This window comes from Vipera berus (assembly GCF_964194415.1).
Source record: "Vipera berus genome assembly, chromosome: 2".
NCBI lineage: Eukaryota > Metazoa > Chordata > Lepidosauria > Squamata > Viperidae > Vipera > Vipera berus.
Window position 1 is genome coordinate 54,741,567 of NC_138203.1, and position 18,645 is coordinate 54,760,211.

At 35.8% G+C, this 18,645-nt stretch overlaps 1 protein-coding gene across 1 annotated transcript in view; it reads left to right on the top strand.

Moving 5' to 3' along the window:
* The window catches only part of SNCAIP (synuclein alpha interacting protein), a 127,403-nt gene extending 111,116 nt beyond the window's left edge, over positions 1 to 16,287 (top strand). Inside the window, exons 9-12 of the mRNA XM_081321119.1 lie at positions 2,971 to 3,063; positions 4,409 to 5,456; positions 8,817 to 8,887; positions 15,770 to 16,287. Coding sequence (XP_081177245.1) covers positions 2,971 to 3,063; positions 4,409 to 5,456; positions 8,817 to 8,887; positions 15,770 to 15,854 — 1,297 coding nt within the window. The 3' untranslated portion in view covers positions 15,855 to 16,287. The remainder of the gene's footprint in view (positions 1 to 2,970; positions 3,064 to 4,408; positions 5,457 to 8,816; positions 8,888 to 15,769) is intronic.
* Positions 16,288 to 18,645: the final 2,358 nt, after the last annotated feature.

Consider the following 18,645-nt stretch of genomic DNA (forward strand, 5'->3'; position numbering starts at 1 on the left):
GGCAGTAAAATATTTGTTTAAATATAGAAAAAGAGATCACTTCTCCAGAGAATTGTATAGCTTACAGTGAAAGAAAGTCTTTCTAGGATTATAGTACCAGTTTTAATGCTTGGAACAGTTGCCATTTACTGGAAAAGGGATTTTTAAACAAGTATTTATGTAAAAGGTTTGCAGTTTTATTAAACATAAAACTTATCAGAAAGAACCAATAGCCTGTTTCTTTTTTTATTAAAAAGTTTTATAAAGATTACAATATTATCCCCTCCCCAACCCACCCTTAAAAACCCCTCCCCTTCCCCACTTCCCTGGGCTGAATACAGGGTTACAAATATAATAATCATAATCTAACTAACATTAACCAACTATATAAATAACCAAATTCATAATGTGCTTCAACTCCCCTATAACATAAATACAAGTAAGATAAAAGTATCCAAATTATTAAACAATACTAATACTAATAATAATAATACCATATAATTAATGCTAATAAAAAAAGAAAAATTTCCACTATCATAAACTATAACAATCCTTCAAATAAGCAGAAATCTTAGCCATTTCTGCTAAATTTGACACTTTAAGCGTCCATTCCTCTATAGTAGGCAAGCAATCCTTCTTCCAATATTGCCCTACCAATAACCTTGCAGCTGTTATCAAGTTCAACATCAAATTGATTTCTTTAGTATCACAATCTGTGATAATACCCAATAAGAATAATTGTGGAGTGAACTTTATCTTTCTCTTGAAAATCTTTTGAATGTTCCACCAAATTTTAATCCAAAAAGCTTTTATATTTCTACAAGTCCACCAAATATGAAAATAAGTAGCATCCAAACTACCACATCTCCAACATTTGGGCTGTAAATTAGGATACATACAAGACAACTTTTTAGGATGCAGATGCTATCTATAAAACATCTTATAAAATTTTTCTCTTAAATTTTGGGCCTGAGTAAATTTTACGTTTCTAACCCAAATTACCTCCCATATATCCAATGGAATCGGTTCTTGAATATTTTGAGCCCACTTTACCATACAATCCTTAACTAATTCCATTTCCAAATCCAATTCTATTAAATAGCCTGTTTCTTTTAGTAAATTCCAAGACATATCAAGATACTGATCTGATAGTTAAGCAGGGTGCTTTTTGATAGTATGAAAAGTGGAAGTAACAAGGTGGTTTTTTTTCAAATTTGTAAAAATATGGGAGGAGAATGCAGATAGTGTCTTGATGTCATATGGCATGGACTAGCCAGTCAGTGATGTACAGAACTGGTTTTTGATACAAACTTCTCAGTACTTTATTTTATGAAAAATGTTATGCCTGATTAGAAAGATTTGGGCACACTGCCATAACATTTCATCAAGCAAATGAGCAGTGAACAGGTTTTATTTAAATGTCATGCTAACTGCAAAATAGTTATACAGTTAATTAGAACTGGGTACCTTGCTTGGCCTCCTCATATGAGATCCTATCTTCACTAAATGTGAACCTTTATTATCCTTACAGTCAAAATTAAATTATGTGTTCATAATTATTCTTGAAGTTCTGAATAACTCTTTTAAATATTGTTAATGAAAGCTAAGATAAGGGTCATGTTTTAAAATAAAATATATAATCTAGTACATGGTACTTGATCACTTAATTTTAAATATGGAAGTGGCCATAATCTATGAAGCAGAAATTTCTAGATATTGCTTCTGTGTTGCTAGCAACTCTATAAACTTATTTGGTATAAAGTATACTGCTTTGTCTCTTTAGTTTTGACTTATAAGCATTGGACTCAGTTCACCCTCATTTTGTGTTTGGTGAGTCACATCATTCCAGATGAATGCTGAATAAGTGTACTTGCTCTCTACTAAATGACTATCTACCATGAGGGAAATGGAAGAATAAACTTCACAATTTTAAAAAAAATAATTGCAAGTTTTTTCATTATTATATGTTGCTGCCATGATGAGCTAATTTCACATTTCTTTAATATTATATTAAAATTTTCTGAACTTTTTACATTCCAAATTGGAATGGGCCAACTCACCACAGCCAACTTGCTCCAGCCAACTCATTCCAGTCCACTTGCCCTGGCCAACTCACCATGGGACCACTCGCCATTCAATGCAGGTAACTCAAGAGAGGCACAAGTAGAATTACAGTTCACCCCAGCCTCTAGGACAGGGGTGGGGAACCTTGGCTCTTTTATGACTTGTGGACTTCAACTCCCAGAATTCCTGAGCCAGCCATGCTAACTCAGGAATTCTGGGAGTTGAAGTCCACAAGTCATAAAAGAGCCAAGGTTCCCCACCCCTGCTCTAGGCGATTCATTTGTTCCTCTCTTGAGTTATCCTGCAGGGACAAAACTCACTTAGCAAGTATCTCATTTAGCAATAAAAATGTTGGGCTCAGTTCTGGTTGTAAGTTGAGGACTGCCTGTCCATCCATTTGAAGGCTACATTAAGTAGACAAGTAAAAGATTTACTGCCTAAGTAATATTTTAAAAAAACAAAATTTAAACTAACTTTTCTCTCAAGTCATTGGTAAAAGAGTTAAAGGAAAGTACTGCCAAATTTCAGGGACTCTGATTTAATCAGACCTCTGTAGATTCCTAGTTGTGAATTCCAAAGCGATCTGTTCCTTCTAATTCTAATCTGTTCTTTCTAATTCTAATCTCACAGCAGACACCAACATCATTGCTAGTAATAAATAATATATATAATGCAGGCAACTTTCAGAAGGTTCAATAAAATGATCAAAGTGTTGTCACAAGGATTAGAAGCAATTTGCAGAACAGAGTTCTCCTTTGTGTATGTTGGCATTTGTACACGTTGTCTGAGTGCACCCCTTAAATTATAAATAAGAAAGGCCTTTTTTAAAGGGATGTTTACTGAAAACAATTGTGCCTCTTTTAGTACTTTGATGGGCAGCTTTTTTAAGGAACAAAAATAGGATAACAATTTAACATTTTTTTCCAGACAGACAGTAGAGCGTGTGGGTTTACAGAACCAACTCCAGCGGCTTCTAGACACTCAGAGGACAGATGACAAATCACAGTCAACATCCTCAAGGTAACTAGGTTTATAAAAGTGGGATTCAGTTTCTGAACAGATATTTCTCATAATTACTGCACAGAGAACTCATGCTTCAACTAAAATTTTAGTAATCTGAGTTATAAAGTATGTATCAGAAATGTCATAGGATAGAAATTCATATTGAATGCAAAATAGAAAAGAGGTTCTGATGTGTCAAATGCAAAACGGTGATTACTTTGCCTCTACAGGAATGCATAATATAAACAGGAAAACTTGAGAAGAAGGCAGTAATTTCTCCAATATTGTGTATTTGTAGCATACATAAATTTTTGAAAAGATCCAAGCTTCTAAACTATATCTAAATCCAGATTATTTGGTTCTGTAGTGAGTGTAGTTAGTCTGCTGAGATCAGGTGCCAGGAATAAGAACAACACTAAGAATTGAGCATAGCAGTATGTCTATTGCTATTCACTTATTTACAAGAATCTCACCAGACTAACTGCAATCACTATAGAACAACCAGATAAGCATTACGGGATTAGGAGAGTAGGCTCACCATCACTTCTTCCCCCTCAGGGATTCCAGATTAGCCAGTCTCTTAACTCTTCCCACCCTACCCCACTTCAGCTGCAGATTCCACCACACCAATGGAGTTGCTGTCCAAGTGTAAATGTTAATATTCTAGCAAAATTCTGGTCATTGCTAAGAATTCTGACCTGATACTTGATCTGCCCATCTGGAGACACCCCATGCCGAGAAAGAGAAGGTTGTTTCAGATCACTTGTTTAACCTCTTCTTCTAAACTTCCTCAGAGTGCTCAGAAGCATTCTGATATGTAAAAATGGAGTGGAAATCAGCTATACGCTCTACTCATATTAAATCTGAATATAAGGGAGAGAAGAATATTTATAGATAGTCTGCTCATCTTCCCCTTTCCAGTGTTAACATAAGGACTATCAATTGAATTATAAATTCTGAGGCATAATGTTTTTGCCAGTAATGATATTAATATTGTCATTGACTATTGATAATATTATTACTATTCCAATGTAGTCAAAACTCTGATGATTAAAATAAAATCTATTAGATTTTAACTCACAAGCTTACTCTATCAACATCTAATATAAATGTTTACTATAAAATTCTTCTGTGGGAGGTTAGCAAAAACTATAATAGATCCTAGCTTACAAATAGACTTACATTCTTAAATGTAGCATAAATGTGCAGGTCCATAATATACTCCAAGTGGATGGGCTCAAGAATAGAAGGCAATAGAACACATAGGAAAGGGGGAGAAAATGTAATGGAAACATCCATGTTGTGTCTGTATAATTTTGATTGTGGTCTGCTGTACTAATTTTTTTTTCTTTCACCATTGAAGTTCACCATCATCACCCACTTCTGGCAAACCTCAGTGGAAGCAATCTGATACAGATGATGTGACTCCACCAAAAAGTAAACTTAACACTCATGATGGGATTCAGATTCTTGGCAATGCAGGAACTCACCACCCTAAGCAACCCAAAATGAAAGAGGAAGATTCTGACAAAATCCTGCGCCAGCTGCTGGGGAAAGAAATCTCTGAAAATGTCTGCATGCAGGAAAAGCTGTCCTTAGAGTTTCAGGATGTTCAGACTTCCAGGAATACAAAGAAGGTGCCATTGGAGAAAAAGGAACTGAAATTAGCAAGACTGAAGCAGCTAATGCAGAGGTCCCTCAGTGAATCTGACACAGATTCAAATAATTCGGAAGACCAAAAGAACACACCTGTGAAAAGAATTGATAAGCCCAGGCCACGGCCTATAGTGGAAAATACTGAAAGCAGTGAGAATTTGCATCTCATGATCAAGAAACATGCTTTGGCATCTGGACGCCGGTTTCCTTTTGGAATTAAAACCTCAAAATCAGCGGATGGTCACAGTCCTTCTCCCACTTCGGAAAGTAGTGACCCTGATAATGAATCCCACTATCAGGTTGGAACTGTGTCTCAAAGCCAGGTTGGGGGAGACCCCTGTCAAGCCAATCCTGACACCATGATGGCTCCCAAAGTAGCCACGAGTCCCAAGAGTGCCCTCAAGTCTCCCTCTTCAAAACGCAGGACTGCTCAGAATTCAAAACTCAGAGTGACATTCGAGGAGCCTGTGGTACAGTTAGAGCAAACCGAGATTGGTTTAAATGGGGAGAAGGACAAAGAGCAAAATAAGTCTCTTTCGCGGCCAACACCCAATGCTGACACTGGGGACCAGCAGAAACGTCCATTTGGAACATTTCGATCCATAATGGAGACCCTGAGTGGCAATCAGAACAATAATAATAATTATCAGTCTTCAAGTTTAATCAAGACCTCATCACCCTTTACCTCATTAGGAAGAAAAGCCACAGATAGCAAGGGAAATTCAGCAACTTCTACAAAAGGAAAAAATAAACCAGTGAGTTATTATAAAGGGTTGAGGGAATCACTGTGCTTTCATCAATAATTTCTGCCAAAAATGAATGCCCAAAATAATGATATATGCATTGCAGCATTAAATTAATATCAGCTCATCATCACTGGGGGAACTTAGGAGAGGTAAATGATGATGTGGGAACATCTGGAAGGAAGCAAGAAAAAATTAGAAAGGGTTTAACGCAAAGATTTCTGATTCAGCTTTTTCAAAAATGTGGATCATAATGCAAACTTTTGCATTTGCTTGGATGAAGTGATGACAGTAAAAGCCAGTTTGCATTCTCCAATGCACAGAAGAAACACCAAGAGTGTTTTGTCTTATATATAGGTCAAAGATGAAAGGAATATCTCATCATTTTGCTTTGGTATGAATTCAGACTAGGAATAGTTTTTATGTAGATGGTTCTTAAAATCCAAACCTCTCAGCAAAAGATAAAATAGTCTATATTCTATGTATGCACAGGGAGAGAGAATGATTGGATAAGAGTAATAAATATTTTATTTGGAATACATTATAGAAATATTATTAGGGAGGCATATCCAGGCAATGCTGTTAAACCAGAAATAGGAATACAGCCATATGAAGAAATTCTAAACTATAAATACATGAAGCACCAGGGGACCCAAGCATGGTGTTACATTCTGTTTCCCTTACCTAAATGCTGTGCTTGGCAGTTATTATAATGTGTTAAAACATTCATATGGACTGACATGTTCCAGCTTTGAATGATTTTCTTTTCTATACAAGTGCAAACCTTTCTGTTTCAGCATTTATGCTAGGAAGAGGAAACCCCCCCCCCCAAAAAAAAAACCATCCATGAAACACAGTGGCTTACTTGGAGAAGTTACCACTTATTATATAGAATTATTTAAAATAGTTTACTTATATTGACTATAATGTATGAGCAATAAAGCAGTTGAAACTGCATGTCGGAGATTATTCCATTGTAAACAAATGTGATTGACTTACAAAGAAGTAGATGATGTGCAAGAATAGAGTAGTTATAAAGCATTGGGTAAGGCTCCAACCAGAAGTGAGGCAAAAGGATCAGAATTAGGAAGGTAAAGTTCAACCTTTATTTATAGGAATGATGACTACCGGGGAAAACACTCAAATTATGGAACTTGTGGGTGTATAATTTGCTTCTAGCGATCCAAAGAAAGGAGAAAGACTTCCAAATAGAACTCTGCCACAGAGATGAAGAAAGAAAACAGGGATAAAGCAAGTTTTGTCTAGAACAGAGGTGCCAGTAGTATAGGATAGATTCAATTTTCCAGCACTCCTTCCTGGTTCCCAAATCCCCTATCCCAGGGGTAGGCAACCTTGGCTCTTTTATGACTCATGGACTTCAACTCCCAGAATTCTGGGAGTTGAAGTCCATGAGTCATAAAAGAGCCGAGGTTGCCTACCCATTGCCCTATCCAATAGAAATGGTAGAGAGAGAAAAAACAGTTCAATCTGTTTTTATCAGGGAGGAGGTGGGTGGGTGGATAGCAGGAGAGAAGGTTGATTTTAAGCAGCAAAATGGGCTGCCTCAGATGCCCTTTTCTCCATTTAAAAAGGCAGTGTCCCCAAATCTCATGTCCATTTGAGGTCTTAGCCCCATCCATTGGTATGCAGCTCAAATCCCAACAATCTTGGAGTTAACAGAAGTTGCATATTCCTGATCAGGAGATTTGGAACCAGCTTTGATAAAATAACTGAGTGGATCATATTTTACAGTCCCATTCTAAGAAAATGCAAGGATTATATTTATATTAAGAAAGTTTTTAAATAAAGAGTAAGCTTTCAGAGAAAGTCAGTTTTTTGTTTTACAAAATTATGCCTTAAGATGAGTTTCTAAAATATTGAACTAAACTAACATTTATATGAATAAAGTATATCTTACCTCCATGTTGGTTCTGATAATGAAGATGTGTGTTAAAGGAGACTAAGAAGCCAAAGTGTACTGAAAGTCAGGGCAAATGATACATTTGACTACAGATCAGGATTTGTTGAAATCATATATAAGTGATCGACAGAAGTCTTTGAACCTAAGACTGAATCAGGCATCCAAACACCTTTTGTTTTATGTGGTACCCCAATACTTCTTCCAACTCTGATTGCTGAAAACTGATGATATGGTTTTCTGCAATTTCAAGATAAGAAACAATCTCAAACTATAGCATAAGTCCTAAACCAGCATTATTTAATTTTTACAAACCCAATCTTCTCCCAAAAATCAAGAGAAGAGGAAAATCTCAGTTTGTCTGGATGTGGTGTGCCCACACCTATTTTGCATCACTGACTCCATGCCCTCAGTCATTAAAAAGTTGCCCATCCTGTTATTATAAAAAGATTTAGTGACAGTTAAATGAAAGAAATGACAATTTGTGGTCAGGAGAATGTGTATATTTTCAAAAATGCCAAGAGAAGACCTATAATTTTTGTTCTTTATTTTTTGCAGAGGGGGGAGGGTCTGTTTTATGGCATTCTGTTTATTTTGACTAATTATCACTATGGAATGTATGGGTGAAACACTCTTTTTTAAAAAAATATTTGCAACATTCATTCCTTCTAAAAGCATTATTTCAAAGCTATCTGGTTTCAACTTTATTGATGGATGTGAGCAGTGCTCTTTTTGTAAAAGAAAAAGGTGCCGGAACTCACACATGTCATACAACCTGACTTGCCTAACCTACAAGGTTCCATCCAAAAAAGGTGCCGGTACTCCGTTCTGAGCGTTCTATGAGAAAAAAAGCCCTGGATGTGAGCCAGTGCCAGATCAGCAATATTTTTTTTTTACCCGATAAAGTTACAGACACTGTCCAGTGGAATTCAACCTTGTATCCTTTTGTCACTAAGGTAGAAAATTATTATTGTGTGCCAAAAGGACATCCTGTTCTCTAGGGTGCAATAGAAATAGCTCTCCCTTCCATCCAGGATTCTACTTAGACACTGAAGATACTGCATGCCTTTTTTCTTTCTTCCATTCAGTCATGTCCAATTCTTGGGGAATAGCCTGGACAAGTACCTGCTGGTTTTTTTAGCAAGGTTTTTCAGAAGCAGTTCACCATTCCCTCCTTCCTAGAGCTGAGAGAAGTTGACTGGTCCAAAGTCACCCAGCTAGATTTGTAGCCAAGATGGGATTAGAACTCACCATCTCCTGGTTCCTAGGCTGATGCCTTAACCATAACACCAGACTAGCTCTCTATCTGCATGCCTATTTGAATGCTAAACTGTAATGTAGATGTTCAGGCCATTTGTTGATTGGCTTATCTTTTTAATACCTGTCTGTACATTGTGCATGTGAAAAGCTTGCTGCATGGCCCTTCAACTGACTTAGGCATTGTCCTTCCTTAGGCTCTTTGTTCCAGCTACACCAGTTTTTCCACTCGCATGCTGACTGAAGACCACCTTGATAACAATGCATGGTATGTCCTGGTGTAGAATGAAAACATTTTTATTACTTTTTATTACTTTCTCATTGCATCTACAATTTAATGAAACAATTGATGATAATTGTAAAAGAAAACAAAATTTTGATCAACTAAAAAGATATCATAAATTCTTAAAAATCATTGCTAGTATTCATAGTTGAACTAGCTTAATGGTTCCATGGCACAGTGTGAATAAAAAACACTAGTACTCATGAGTTCAGAAATGCCCTTTAGTTCAGTTTGGCGTTGTGTAGCCTCTTGAATGGAAGTCAAACAGCAGATGAGGATGGAAATTAAATTTCCTCTTATGCATAAGCCAAGTCATTCCACTTATATTCAGAGAAAGTCTGCCTCATGCTCTGTTGGCTCATGTCTTTCTAACTTGTCTTTGAACTCTGATTTTCTAATGCAAAAATAATGTTAAATAGGCCAGAATTAAAGTGTTTTTCTCTTTTCATAAATGTAAATATCTTGTTTGGAACCAGACTTGCATTTCTGTGAATGAAATACTACTTCTATTTGGAGAGACAACCAATGTCCAAGAAATGTTTTCTGCTGGTAAACAATTTTTGCCAAATGTCTTTTCTCCTTGCAGCCATCAGCCTTACCTCTCGCATGGTTTTGGAAAGTTTCTCAATTCTCCAGAGTAGTAATTATATAAATTGGTTTATTGTTGTAATTGCAAGTCATAACAATGTAGCATAGCATACAAGAAGACAAAATAAGAAAAATGATAAAAAGAATGCTAGATATAAGAAAATCAGATCAAAATAGAACCAGGACTACAATTAAGAACTTTAAAAATGCCTTCATATGTTTAAATGCCAACAAAGCAAAACTAGCAACTTAAGTACTATCAGTTAAAAATATCTGCAAGAATTTGGATGTTCAAAGCTCTTGAGTTCCTCTACCACCATTAATTTGACCCTGATTTTATCATCAGTGGGACAGGGGAGGACATGATGACTAATTATTTCTGCTTGACTGGTACCCCAAGGGTAGGGAAAGGCATATATGTTTTTTGTAGGAATTGTCCTGGAATGGAAATTTAGATGACTGTACTGTAGTAGTATATTTATTGGCATCCTTTTCAACATGTCTACCTCTCTTCCAAGAGTTAAGTTCCCCCAGAGATCCTTCAGAATAGTTTTTTAAGGCTGTCATAAAATCATCAAAAAGGCCCCCACAACCCCCTTCCTCTTATATTCTAAAATTCCACTGACTACAAGTCTGGGTCTAACTCAAAATTTCAGGTTTTACTGAACACTTGTTTGGAAAAGAGGTGAACTATAAAGTTGCCCATAAGGTTCAATGCAATCACCAGTTTTATAGTTGTTCAGATTCTTGGAACATAGTTATTTTAGCAGTTTATCACCCAATATAACAAAGAAGTTGGCAATGATAAAACAAGAATGGTAATAACATTAAAAGTTAAATAATTTCAGCAACAGATTTTGGGGGAAATGTCTTCATTTAAGTTATGAAATTTATTGTAGATTTTAAAATTCCATAGAGTTATATTTGTTTTTATTTAGAGGAAAATTCCATATGCAACTTCAGGGTAGGATAGATAGATTAGATAGATAGATAGATAGATAGATAGATAGATAGATAGATAGATAGATAGATAGATAGATAGATAGATAGATAGATAGATAGATAGATAGATAGATGATAGATAGATAGATAGATAGATAGATAGATAGATAGATAGATAGATAGATAGATAGATAGATAGATAGATAGATGATAGATAGATAGATACTGATGGACTGACTGACGGACTGACGGACTGACTGACTGACTGACTGATAGATGATAGAAAGCTAGATAAATCCCGTTTCTCAGGGTTTAATACAGCACACTACATGATTAAACCCTGAAAAACAAATCCATCTATATCTATCTGTCTGTCTTTCTGTCTGTCTGTCAGTCATCTATTTTTCATCTAACTATCTGTCTTTCTAATGTATCTATATATTGAGGATGTTTTATCTGTGATAAGTATTTAAATCGCATCTCTCATATGTTTCTCATGAAAGAAATTATATTACTTTTATTACCTTTGTACTTACTGCATAATGAACCCTTGGGGATCAGTATTTGTTATCCTCAAAGTTAGTCTGTCCATTTTTAGAAATGAATAGACTCCTTTTTTTCATTAGACATATGTCTTCAGATTACCAATATCCATTTATTATCAGCAGGCAAACTTGGTATGAATTACTTGTAGGAAAGAAGGAACACTACACATGACTTCAATTTGTAGTGGGCACAATATGAACTTTGTGCTTCAATAAATGCCACTATAGCATCTTTACTGAAGCTGCTATTTTTACATTACTTCTCCCCCACTACTATTGAAGACAGGAGCAATTTTTTTTAATATAGACCTTTAAAGGTGTAATTAAACAGATTATACAAGTATAGAGAGTAGAGGTTAAGGCTGCCCCTGCTTTTCCCAATATGTGAAACAACTTTTTCATTTTTTTCAGCTTCATCTGAGAGCATCTTGTTCCCATCTCTTTAGAATTTAACATGAGCCATAAGAACGGAGTCTACTGAGTTAGGTTAGAATTTTCACAAACGATTACTTATAGTTTGATGGGAAACACTGACTATATATTGGCTTAAATCCGGAACATGCTATTCTATAAATGAAAGGTAGCTTCTGTTTGCGGAAAGGACTTGGACCCAGTGAAAGTTCTTCCAGGAGAAAGAAAGGAAAATAGTTTCTCTAAAGTACAGTATGGGAAATTTCAAAAGCTGCTCTAAAGAACGTGATACTTTCCAGAACCTCATGGAAGTTGGCAGCTGTGGAGGGTTGGTAAAAATAGTATCACCACTGCTTTTGCGGTAGAACATTCTGTGAACAAAATATAATTCATAGGTAGCGTTAATTCAACTTTCAATTTCATAACTAATTGTTTTTTTCTAAAAATAGGGTAAATCTTAAATGGGAAAAAGTATAAAAAAATATTTTTGGCCTTTTGTCTGCAATCAATAGAAACCATGACTGCAAAAGGGGTTTTTTGTTGTTGTTGTTATTATCCCAAAAGTGCTTGCAAGTATTATCCCAAAATATAATATGTGTGTCTGTGGTGTGGCTTGGAATTAGAGCAAACAAAATATTTGCCAGATAGAAAACATTCGAGCAGGGATGCCTTCTCAACTGGACAAGTTTAGATCATTGTGAAAATCAGCTTAGAAAGGCCACAATTTGTTTTAAATATAGAATAGGCAATCATAGTGAGTATGAAGTATTTTTCTTGCTCAGTTACTTGAAATAGAGCAAAGTACTGTTTGAAAATATATTATGAAACCTGGCAAAACATAGCAGATTTACTATATCCAACTCAAACATTTCTGGATTTATTTAGCTACAATTTTGAATTTTGATTTCTTGAATTCCCAACTTGGTGCCTACGTACAAAACATTTTATATATAATCAGCACATAAAAAACCATAGTTTATCTAAGAAGCTTTTAAGCAATATGGTTCATTGTTAAAACACATACTTTGCTTGATGAAGTTCCAAAAAGGACTGTAAAAATCTTGGAATTAGTCCTGACATTATGAAATAGAAAGAACAAGATGACCTACTCTAAAATGGAGTGGACTGGGCTGAAGGTGTGAGTCTTCAAAGTGGTCAGTTAAAACGATTGTATTGGGTTTCATATTACAATTATATTACATATCATATTTGCAAGGAGGGGTTATTCATGTCTATGTATACATCCAAAATTTACAATAGCTGTAAGGTTTTAAGCAGATAACTCCCAACTCCTTCTTTTAAAAAGACATCAAAATCACAGAAAATGGAATAAAAAGATTATAGCATGGTTTTTGTGTGATGATTCTGACAAAAAAACCCCACAGCTTTTATTTATCCCAAGAACTGATGTGTTACCATGCTGGATTTCTTGCATAAAATAGCAGCAGAGCCATCAGGGATTGTCCATATTACATGTCATCCTAAGAATTTTTATATAGAAATGTAGGGATATTTCATTTATTAAAACTTTTTTTCCATTTGGAAATTGTCTTCAAACTAGAAAACGTGAAGCTACATGGGGCCTTTAGTACCTGGTTATCTATGAATTTGATGCAGTTGTATGGAGGCTAAAAATGCAGTAGATGAACAGAAAGACTTTGTGAACTTCAGTTGAACAGTAGTGAATACAATATTTACAAAATTGCAGTGAATCAGATTGTCCATGCAGGAATCAATTGTCCATGCAGGAATCTTTGCTCAGAGATGCAAGATTTCTGCCGTTATCTGAGGCTCCAGGCCCTGATGGTGATACAATTCCTGTTAATATTGCTTCTATGCAAGTCCCTCTACCTGACAGAGCACAGCCATATTTAGCCCACACGCAATTGCCACTGGGTTCTCATATGCGAAGGCCAGTGTCATCTGCAGGTTATGCTACTGCACCAGCCCCAGTGCCAGCGCCTCCTGCTGGCCAGGGTGGAATAGCAGCTCAAAGACAGTCACAGCCAGCACCAATACTACCGGCAGCTTCAATGCAACTGCCACATGTCCAGGCACAGGCACAGACGCCACTTAAATAGCATTATGTTTTTTTTCTTTTGTTTTACATGGTTGCTATACATATATGTGTATACGTGCTAAACTCATGATTTTGATTTATTTGTGGAGTTTTAAATTTTATTTATTTTATTTATATCTTGCCTTCTTTTTGTACAACTCAAGTATGGTATACATAATGTTTCTTCCTATTTTCTGCACAACAGAAACCTTGAAAAGTGACTTGGGCTAAGAGGAAATGATTGCTCAATGGTTTCTGTGCATAAGAGAGGAGCAGAATACACATGCTCCCAATTTCTAATCTAGCACCTTAATCACTGCATCAAACTATAGACCAGGAGTGTCCAGCCTTGGCAACTTTAGCAGCTTTAGCAACTCTAGCAGGGGTGTGGACCCCTGCTATAGAGAATGGTAACTGAGCACAATTCTAGAAGCTAAAGTTCACAAGGCTTAAAGTTGCCAAGGTTGGACACTCCTGCTATAGACAATAGTAACTGACCACATATTCAAGCAATCAGTTAAAATGAAAAGTGTTCCATAGTTGAAATAAATGACAAGCATTGTTTAGATTGGTTTTGAGAACAAAAGAAATGATATGTGCAAGTTTCAGAGGCAAAATTCAGCTGTCTGTCCTATTCATGCAGTTTGTTGTTGTTAGTTGCGAAGTCGTGTCCGACCCATCGCGACCCTATGGACAATGTTCCTCCAGGCCTTCCTGTCCTCTACCATCTTCTGGAATCCATTTAAGCTCATGCCTACTGCTTCAGTGACTCCATCCAGCCACCTCATTCTCTGTCGTCCCCTTCTTCTATTGCCCTCAATCTTTCCCAGCATTAGGCTCTTCTCCAGTGAGTCCTTCCTTCTCATTAGGTGGCCAAAGTATTTGAGTTTTAGCTTCAGGATCTGGCCTTCTAAAGAGCAGTCAGGGTTGATCTCCTCTAGGACTGACCGGTTTGATTGCCTTGCAGTCCAAGGAACTCGCAGGAGTCTTCTCCAGCACCATAGTTCAAAGGCTTCAATTCTTTGGCGCTCAGCCTTTCTTATGGTCCAGCTTTCACTGACATACATTGCAACTGGGAAGACCATAGCCTTGACTATACGCACATTTGTTGACAGGGTGATGTCTCTGCTTTTTAGTGTGCTGTCTAGATTTGCCATGGCTTTCCTCCCAAGGAGCAAGCGTCTTTTAATTTCTTGGCTACAGTCCCCATCTGCAGTGATCTTGGAGCCCAGGAAAATAAAATCTGTCACTACCTCCATTTCTTCCCCATCTATTTGCCAGGAATTCATGCAGTTAGCAGTGCTATTACAGTATTTAAAAAAAACAACCAGCAAGCTGCTTGTGGCAACTTTTTGTCACACCAATGTATTCATATTTAATTAGAGAATATGGAGAGTGAAATGGAAAGTGACAGGTTTAGAGTTTTTACGGTATTGCTACTCTTTCTACTATCAATGAGGAAATGAGCATGTGTTGAAAGTTGCCTACTGTGAAAGAAGTGACCTAGCCAGTTTCCTGTCCAAATTGCAAACCATAGGATTACAGAGCGCTGTGTAAAGTTAGTGAATATTTTCAAACTATATCATGGAACAGGTTTTAATTTTATTTATTTACATATTCCCCCTAGTTTCTCTATAAATGCAAATTTAATTTGTAATTAACAGCTATTTATACAGTGCAACGCCAGTTTTGCAAATATATGTATAGTATACAGTTTTTAATACTATGATTGTATTTGAATAATATAATCTTAATGATCTACGCACTGGGGAGATAAACAGCATATTTTTACAATTAGTGTCTACTTAGGCAGAATAAAATTATTATGAAAATGTCTACTTATTATTTGCATACTTTTTAATATCCACATGCATAATAGAAGAACCTCTCGTATTCAAATTTAGTTCGGCATTGAAAGATCTGTTAATGCCACATAGTTTATCATTCTGCATTACTATGATGTAGGAAAAGGAATTTAACTGGAATTTAAAGTCATCTCTCATTTCCCAATTGTAGATATTTATTCCAGGCTGCTTTGGTGGAAATAAATCAATTTTTATAAAAGTTGGATTTTCCCACAAGGTAATTGCCATAGTCCAAATGAGTACACATACAGTATGCTGTAATTGTCTCTGACAGCAGGATGGATGGAAATTGGAATACAAATAATCTCTGTGGTATTTACTAGCTATAAGATTAAAAATTATCTACATACTTGATGGTCTACCAAATGTCTGTGTCAATTTAAGACTAATACTACTTTTGGATTATGATTAACTACAGGTTATTTGATCATAAATGTTTCTCTTTTTTTCTTGCTAGGCATAACAACTACAGTGAAAAACCTCAGAGTGTTTACAGCAAAAACTGTTTTGAAGAACCAGAGCTGCAAGAATTGTTCCTTTGACTTAACATTTCATTGGATATCATAGTCTTCCTCCCAACATGGCCTGAAATCTTCCCTCTTGGAACTCACCCATACGAGATACACATTTCACCAGCAAAATAACAAACTCTTAGGATGCCTTAAATTTGTAGCCATTAGACAATATACAAAAATTAAACATGTATGTGTCTATGTCACTTTTTATAAAGTGCTCTGTTTAAGGCAGGGATGAAAAAAGCCATGGATTGGAAACCCAGTGATGCAAGGATCCTTCCAAATAATCACCTGACCTCCATTTTTTACATTCTCTGTTGCATGGGTGTAATGTAACGTGTCCTGTATCTCTCTTTTTCAAAACCTATATGTGTCTGTTAAGAAATAAGGCAAAAGAAAGGCCCTGTAAGTACAGATCGTCGCTGAGTCCAGGGCAATGGCTCCCTCCCTCCCTTTGCCCCTATATTTTGTCACTCTTTCTGAATGTTTGTATAAAAGAAAATAAACCAGTATTAACCAAAACAGAGTGCATACATGATCAAATGTATATTCTGCTTCATTTATTTTAATTATCTTTGTGGCCCAATTCATTTGAAAAATTTTGTGTCATTTTTTTAAAATAATCATAAGTAGAATATGGTTAGGATGTTTTGATATTAAATCATTTTGTAGGGATGCTGAAGTTTTGACCACTGATAATCATCATCTTCACCATCGTCAAAAAATTATATAAACTAGAATAAGGATTTGCTTGTGTTCAGACAGCTCATTTAGAAATGGGTATAGAGTCCATAAAGTATGATAACAGCTCAAAGTACAACAACATAGGATCTACATACACCCTCTGTCCCAAAGTCAAGTGAACCTGTGCTCCATTGTTCAGGCAGCACCTACTTAAGAACATTAAGACGGAAAGGCAGGCAGAGTTGAGCTTGAAGTTGCATTATAATCTCTAAATACAATTTTGGGTTGATTTCATAAGCAAGTAATTCAGGCTAAAACAAATAATCTATACAGAAAGTCTTTTGTGTATTCTGTTAATCCAGTCTTATCTCCTACCAAATGCCATGCAGACAAGACACTGCATTTTTCTTGGCAAGGTTTTTCAGAAGTGATTTGCCATTGCTTCCTTCCTAGAGCTGAGATAGAATGACTGGCTCAAGGCTGCCCACTTGGGTTTATACCTAAGGCAGGACTAGAATTCATAGTCTCCCAATTTTTAGCCTGGTGCCATAACTACATCCTGAACTGGTCGTCTTAACACTGACTTAAAAGCATTTGCATTATTTTACTACCCAAAGATGAAGTGATATCATAGTCCGTTCTAGTTCTTCCAGTTACTCTGCCATATTCAATGTCTGAGAATTCTGCATAAAGACTAGGAAAAATGATAGTGTCATTCAACATAAACAGTGAGTTAGATTAAAGAATTAGCTCAGGTCACATTCTAAGCCATGGTTATATCAAACTGTGGTTTAGTCTCTAAATGACCACTGGCTAAATTACTACTTAGACTAAGCCATAAATTGTTATATTCAGTGTTGTTTCTATAACTACAATGAGTCATTCACATACTGTAATATATTCAACCAAAACAAAAACTAGACAATGCATAACTCAATGATTGGTTGCATTCAGGCAGTGCATTAAATTGTGATTTTTCTAACTGGTTATACTGTTGGGCTCCCTCACTGATAAATTATACCATCTAATCACAAAAAGTAGTGATTCTAATTACACTACACTAAGTGGATTCAATCATTAGGAAGATCACAGGCTTACTTTAAGTGGCGTGAAGAGTAGTTGATCTGGCACTCATCCTCATGTACTATGAGTTTGTTTTGACTTTTCCAAAAATGTTTTGAAAAATCTTTTTAATCATTTATGTATGTAAAAGTATTGTTTTCCTTTCTCTTTGTTTTTCCATATTTTTTCAAAAGAATTATTAAAATGTTGGGAAAATACCAAAAACTTCAATAGAACTAAGATTACATCTTTTTCAACAACAAATAATATTTCATATTTATTGGACTTTATTGCATAGTATGTTGTTGGAACTGCAAAGAAATTAATGCTTTATTTAAACAAGTGTTTCTACAGAGTCCAACAATTGTTCCATTTGGGAAAAAGCTCAGTTTTGAGATATTTGAGATATTTTCAGAAGTCTACATTCTTTTGAAGTTTATTCCTATCCCATCACAAGTTGAAATCTGAACAAAGAAAGTCTGTTTGGGAACCCTATTTAACAGCTAAAAGGATTGTTCAGCATTGGGAATATAAATTTAGGACTTCCAATAGACTGTAGAGCTAATGTTACCAGCAACTTATGAATCAATATCTTATCAATATAGATTAGCTATGGAAAATTATAATGAATTATGGTTTTCATTGAAATGTTTTGTATAACGTTTATGCAAATATGTGTTTCCTGTGAGTACATGTCCTGTGTGTTTTTGTTTCTTTTTATTTGTTTCTTTATGTTTACATTATTATTTTTTTTGGGGGGGTTGTATTCAGTTAATAACAAAGATTTCTTGGGGGGGGAAGAAAAAGAAGGGGGTCAGCTATTCATGAGCTAACTCTGAGGAATTGATCTGTAGACTGAAATAGGCTCCATGGGTAAAGGAACCATGTCATGCTGAGATTTAAAATAACTGGGGCAGGAAAAGTTTGGAATATATACTGAATTTCAGGAAGGTTTAATACATTCAGATGAAAGGCCAGCACTATACCAATGGTCAAAATCCTGAAGGATAAACAAGAAGGCTGGATGAGCATGAAAAACAAATTGCCGAAAGCCTTCACGTAAATAATCCTA